General features: G+C 46.5%; 1 protein-coding gene across 2 annotated transcripts in view; it reads right to left on the minus strand.

Annotated features, from left to right (window-relative positions):
* LOC101118372 (quinone oxidoreductase-like protein 2) overlaps positions 1-6,467 on the minus strand; it is a 30,970-nt gene extending 24,503 nt beyond the window's left edge. The window contains exons 1-6 of one of the 2 annotated variants that reach the window (XM_027975899.3): positions 6,428-6,467; positions 6,211-6,319; positions 3,831-3,927; positions 1,746-1,804; positions 1,146-1,211; positions 257-366 (exon numbers count right to left, since the gene is read on the minus strand). In XM_027975899.3, coding sequence (XP_027831700.1) covers positions 257-366; positions 1,146-1,211; positions 1,746-1,804; positions 3,831-3,927; positions 6,211-6,319; positions 6,428-6,447 — 461 coding nt within the window. In that variant the 5' untranslated portion in view covers positions 6,448-6,467. Of the gene's footprint in view, positions 1-256; positions 367-1,145; positions 1,212-1,745; positions 1,805-3,830; positions 3,928-6,210; positions 6,320-6,400 lie in introns of both variants that reach the window. The other variant, XM_027975900.3, reaches the window with a different exon arrangement.
* Positions 6,468-6,668: the final 201 nt, after the last annotated feature.

Genomic DNA, 6,668 nt, shown 5'->3' on the forward strand with positions numbered 1-6,668 from the left:
CGGTTTGATCCCTGGGTTGGGAAGATCCCCTAGAGGAAGGCACGGCAACCCACTCCAGTATTCTTGCCTGGCGGATCCCATGGACAGAGAAGCCTGGCGGGCTACAGCCCATAGGGTCGCAAAGAGTCGGGCATGATCAAAGGGCCTTAGAATGTACACAAGGTCAGGGAAGGGAACAGAGGGCCACGGTCTTGGTGGACATTTCTGGTGTTAGAGGAGGTGCCATCTATCCCTCTGTCGTCGACACAGTCCTCACCCAGGCTGGGTACAGGCCCGATGCTCCAGGGCGAAAATAGCAGTGCCATAGGACACAGGCAGGGCGGCAGCTTCTCGGAGGGACACCTTTTCTGGAATCTGCCACAGGTTCTATAAAAGAGATAACAGTGACTTAGAGATTAAGCACTGTACCTCTTCATACAGGCTGCTCAATACATATTATGACTTGACTTGCAAAGGGCAACACATGTCAGGAACCAAGCCCAGTGGAAGTCAAGACCAAGCAAGTGATGGTCAATTTGAAGACGTGGGCACATCAGCTTTCAAAAATCCTAAAGCTGGCATCTGGATCAGGAAGGAACCAATCTGCAGAGGATATAACACATGCCACTGCGGTATTAATATAATAAGTGAATAACATGGTACAAAAATTTTACCTTAAATAAAGAAGTTTAAAAAAAAAAAAGGTGTGTACTAGCCACCACTAGGGGGCACCATTCACATCCTGGACAACCACACCCCTACACCAGCCGGCTACCTCCCAGGAGGATTCTTTCACATGCTTGGCGCGGGGAAGAAGCTCATTACATCAAGGCTTCAAACCAGTTTTTCTACCAAAACCACCTAACTATGGTCCAGTTGTACAGCTAGTCGGTTGTTCCAGGCCTCAGAAAACAAAATGCCCTTCTTCATTAAACCACTCCACACAAACAAATCTCTATGCAATGGTTGTCACACCAAAACAAGCAAACCAACAAAAAAAAAGGGTTTAGCATTTGAAAGAAAGAAATGCTTGGCTGAGAAACAAGACATAACCTAAAGAATACAAAAAAAAAAAAAAGAAAGGAAAAGGAGGACTGAGGGATAGGTGAAAATGAAAGACAGCAGAAAAAGAATCTCCAAGGATGAATATTGAGGAGCAGGGCTACCTTGTGGTCAATGATGCATTCTTCAGCCATACCACCAAAGCCAGGCAGGCCAATGACTCGATCTCCCTGAAGGGAAAATACCATTAAGGGTATGTTCAAATGTATGCTCTTGCCATTTAACCCCTTCCCAAATTAACCCAAAAAAGAAAGAAAATTGTTCTTTCTGATCCAGTAAGACACAGGTTCCCTTAATTATCTATTCAGTGTTGCTGCTTAGTAAATAATTCAGCTGTTTTCACACAACCCCCATCAGGTGGCCAAGCCAATTTGAACACATTTTGGACGATGACTGAACCGAGAAAGGAAAAAACTGATATGAATTAGAATCCCAGTATTCATTTCTCTCACAAAATACTGAAACTTGAGAACTCTCTATCCTTTCAGTAACTAAAACCCCAGGTGCTGCCTTTCATTAGTAATAAAAAGTTTAACGAAGCCAGACCAGGCTTCCTTCCCTCAATTCAGAATTCGTTTCTCCCCGCTCCATCTCATTCTGCCTTTGGTGTCCGCTGGCAAAGTCCAGGAAAAGCAAGACCCTCTGACTACAAACTATTTCTCATAGTTATCCACACATCAGTTCCCTAGATTCAACTAATTTACCTCTTTCACCATGCTGACATCTGTGCCTGTCTCCAATACCATCCCAGAAAACTCCATTCCTAAAACAAATGTTAAAGATCAGGTTATCTGTAAAGCCCAGCACCAGAGAGATGAGAAAACTCTGATCGACAGGCTGTCCTATGAGCTTTCTGGAGCCAAAAGTGTTTGTGTTCCGCCCCCTACCCCATCCAGGAAGAAGAATAGGAGTGTTATACCCAACACACAGGAAAGTGAATTAAGATTTCATGATCACAACTTGAAAAGCTATAGCAGTCCTATTCTTACCATGACACAAATGAAAATTTCAAGAATGGGCAAAAGAATAGAGAACCATGAGTATACAAGTACTTTTGACCCTGATCTCTGGGGCCTTGGGCTCCTCCAGCACGCTCAATGATAATATTCATCATATGGTATTTATCTATTCCCAGGTATCCTCTTCTGGACTATGAGGCCCCTCAAGGACGCGAACTATATTCATGCATACAGCACTTGGTCTAGTTGGATGAACTGGTGTCTGCTCTTTCCTTCTCCACCTCCAAAATTTCTGAGTTGAATGATCATACATTTCCCACTTGAGCTGCCAGAAGAATAACTCAATTGAGTAAGACATCTTCCCCCCTAACCAGCATGTCAGCAAATACAAACAGAGGGAACCAGTTCCAACCGTTGAGGCATAACCAAATGCCCTAAGGCCAAAACACTGCAACTGTTTTGCAATCACTGTATCTTCAGTGGTGTCTATGGTGTATAAAACATACATGTACTGTATATTTACGGTATATAACTGTATATTACTTATATAGTAGATAGATACACACCAAACTATACTTATATCTCTTTCAATAAATTTCACCAACAAAAATGAGTCATTGGTCCACAGACTCGGGATCTAAATGTAATCAGATTGAGTATAATGCAAGTCAGAGAGCAGCCTACTAAGAAATGGATAAACTCTGTATCTTCTTTCTGATCCTTTGGTATCAGGTTTCTTGGGGAATGTATTTGTGAGGACTGAGAGTCATAGCTGCAACCAGATGTTTATGATCCTTCCGTGAAAAAGTAAAATTGAGGAACCGTCAAGGAATGAAAGAGAATGACTATGACCACTGATGATTCTGATCAGGATTCTGGTGAGCATAATAATACATCAAATTTTATTTGTTCATTTATGCCTTTTCAAAGTATTTATTGAGGGGTGGATGAAGTAAGCGAAGCAGATGAAGAGGTACAAGTCTCTAGAAAACAATAAAACCACAGAGATGTAATATAGAGCCGAAGGAAAATAGTAATATTGTGATAACTCTGTATGGGACACAGGGTTACTAGACTTACTGTGGTGTCATTTCATAATGTATGCAAATGTCACATCACTGCCTAGTACACCTGAAACTAACATAACATTGCTTGTCAACTGTATTTCAATCACTCAATCAAGTATTTATTGAGCATTTAGTATGAGCCAGATACAAGAGTACTAACGGGGCCAGGGTAGGCAGGCAGGATAATGTTGAACAAGACAGTCATAGAACCTTCCTTCACAGCTCTAGTGATTCTAATTAGCAGTAAGGCTGAGCTGTCTTTTTTGGGGGCGGGAAGGCCACACCACATAGCATGTGGGATCTTAGTTTCCCAACCAGGGATCAAACCTGCATTGGAAGCATGGAGTCTTAACCCCTGGACCACCAGGGAAGTACCGCAGCCGACATATCTGAATCACCACTGACAGCAGGCAAACACCACCATGGTACTACTCATGAGGCACATGGATCTTTTTTTTTTTTTACCAATTATGATTTTTTTGAACTTTTTGTTTTGTGGTATAGCTGATTAACAATGTTGTGATACTTTCAGGTGAACAGCAGAGCAACTTAGATATACCCACAGATGTACCCATTCTCCCCCAAACCCCACTCCCATCCAGGCTGCCACATAACATTGAGCAGAGCTCCACATGCTATAAAGTAGGTCCTTGTTGGTTATCCATTTTAAATATAGCAGTGTGCACATGTCCATCAAGCAGGTCTTTTAAAAGTCTCTATATCTTCTCTTTTTGAAGCAATCACTGGGCCCTTTCATACTCACCGGGTGTGAAGGGAAGTTGACGCCTCTCCTGATACTGACCACGACAGGCCAGAATATCAGCGAAGTTAATCCCACAGAAATGAACATTAACTCTGACCTGCAAAGGAAACAGAGCAACAAGGCAGATCAGTGCACATCTTTGGAGACAAAGTTCATTCAGTTATACGGTAATATTTACTGAATGTCCACTATATGCTAGGTACTGAACTAAGTACTGGTGCACAATCACAGGACAAAATGGACAAGGAGCTAAGAGTATAGTACAGAAGACAGACATTAACCGGATAATTAGGAGAGTTTATGGGCTAAACTACAACTCCTACACAAAATGTCAGATAGAAATATACGGTGCTATGAAAGCACATAATGGGGAGATTTGACCTTTGAGGGAAGTAAGAACTGTGAGGAGTTAACTATTCAAAAGGGAGGAGGGGAGCCTGGCACAGACAAAAGCAATGGCCTGTGCAAAGGCCCAGTGTATGCTTAGTTGCTCAGTCATGTCCAACTCTGCGGCCCCACAGACTGCAGCCCACCAGGCTCCTCTGTCCCTGGGACTTTCCAGGCAAGAATACTGGAGTGGGTTGCCATTTCCTTCTCCACGGGATCTTCCCAACCCAAGGATAGATGGAACAATGGAAGCCATTAAAAGATTTTAAGCAGAGGGTAACATGATCAGCTGTTTGGGGAATCAGGAATTCTAGAAGCGAGAACTAGACTCCCCAGCTTATGTGTTTTCATGACAGAGATAGAGCAGAGGGAGCCCTGCATCAGTTTCTGTAGCCCTTGTTAAGCAGTGGTTCTCATAGCGTGCTCCCCAGACTACCAGGTTCAGCGTCACCTGGCAACTTACTAGATGTTCAGATTCTCAACCCCTGACCTACTGACTCAGAAACTTTAGAGACCAGCAACCTGCTTTGACAAGATAAATCTGATGCAGCCTGAAGTTAAAGAACTACTGTCACATACCAACCCAACTCAAAAGGGCTTGGAATCATGGGAGGAAATGAAGGCTGAGACAGAATCGGTGACATTCATTTATCTGTTTACATTTCCCCTTTCATATAGAGGTGACCATATTGATAAGAAGATATTTTATGAACAAAATGCATTCATTCAACAATATTTTAAGCATCAGCCACATGCCAGGCACCGTTCCAGACTATGGAGATTTAATGATGGATAAACTCACATAGTCCCAGCTCTCATGAGCTAATTCCTGACACAATAGTCTGGGCAAATAACAGAACGAAGAAGCCCAGCTCTCAAGCTGTTTGTGTGCTGTCTCAATGACTGTCTCAAACATTGTGTGCTGACATGCATGCTGCTGCTGCTAAGTCGCTTCAGTCGTGTTCAACACTGTGCGACCCCATAGACGGCGGCCCGCCAGGCTCCCCCATCCCTGGGACTCTCCAGGCAAGAACACTGGAGTGGGTTGCCATTTCCTTCTCCAATGCATGAAAGTGAAAAGTGAATGTGAAGTCGCTCAGTCATGTCCGACTCCTAGCGACCCCGTGGACTGCAGCCCACCAGGCTCCTCCATCCATGGGATTTTCCAGGCAAGAGTACTGGAGTGGGGTGCCATTGCCTTCTCCATAGCACACATAAATTCCTGAAGCCGCTCCACCTTAACTCAACATGGATGTCTTTCAGCATGTGAATCCCAAGAAGCAGGCTAGCTGCTAGCCTACAGTCACCCAAATTATGCAATTAGTCCCAGAGTTCGCATTAGTGATACTTTGGGACTGCAGCCACATTTCTTCCCCTCCCAGTGGTCTCCAACCCTGAGACTCACTGCCTGTTTCGCCTTGTCAGTCTCATTCTCCACACCAGATGAGTGTCACCAGGGTGATCGAGAGGCAAAGCCTAAGTGACTACCACATTTTCCACCTCCCTAAATGTGGGTAGATGCCCACAACCCTAACATAATCCCACCCACCCCACATCACTGCAGTACACCAGAGCAGGGCACAAGGCACATTATCATGGAAATACAGGGCTGGCTGAGGGGAGGAGGGAGGGCAGATATTTAGATGCTGCAACTGAAGGAGGGGAAGCAAAGGATGGGGTCCATTTATCTGTGTTAAATCAATAACTTGCAGGCGGTTATGCAAAGTTGCGTGCGAATCAGAATTCTCCGTTTCTGAGGCAACAGCTCTGGGGCCTTCTACATTTCTATTTTGGGGAACAATCTTCCCTTTGCACTTTGGGCTTTTTGTGACCCTGGAAAGGGCCCATTTAGAAGCCTAGCAGAAAGTTGTGCTCCAGTCTCACGGGCGCCCCCTAGCTGAGCACTCGGGAACTCAGTCCGGAAGGGGAGCCAGCGGGTGGTGGGTGGTGGCCGCGGGGAAGGGGGCGTCCAGGGGCCCGGCCAGTCACCTACCTCGTGCGGCTGGACAGGGCGAGGGGACACCTCCTCAATGACCAGGGGCCGCTTCAACTCGGTGCACAGCGCGGCGCGGTAGTTTCGGCCGCAGCCCTGCCAGGCCGTTCTGCAAAGCGGAACAAGGGTCGGGTTACTGGGGCCGAAACTGGGGCCGCCCTTAGGGGTTTGGGGATGAGACAGGTCGCACCTGCAGAGCCATGCCCGAGACACGCACCGTCCCCACGCCGCCGCCATGGCCCAGAGCAAGTGTCTCCAGAGGGGAGAGGTCCGAGCCCGGCAGTAAGAGCCGGCCGCCGCCTGCCCCGCCCCGGTGACCGGAAGAGAGCAAGGGCGCCGGGTGACAGGCCCGGGGGCGTGCGACACGAACTGACCCAGGCAGGCGGCAACAGCCTGGACCGCGCCACCCGCCAGCTTCTACCGGGAGCCGGAGCCCCCTGATCCCCCGGGGACTCCCC

Source organism: Ovis aries, chromosome 12 (genome assembly GCF_016772045.2).
Source record: "Ovis aries strain OAR_USU_Benz2616 breed Rambouillet chromosome 12, ARS-UI_Ramb_v3.0, whole genome shotgun sequence".
Classification (NCBI taxonomy): domain Eukaryota; kingdom Metazoa; phylum Chordata; class Mammalia; order Artiodactyla; family Bovidae; genus Ovis; species Ovis aries.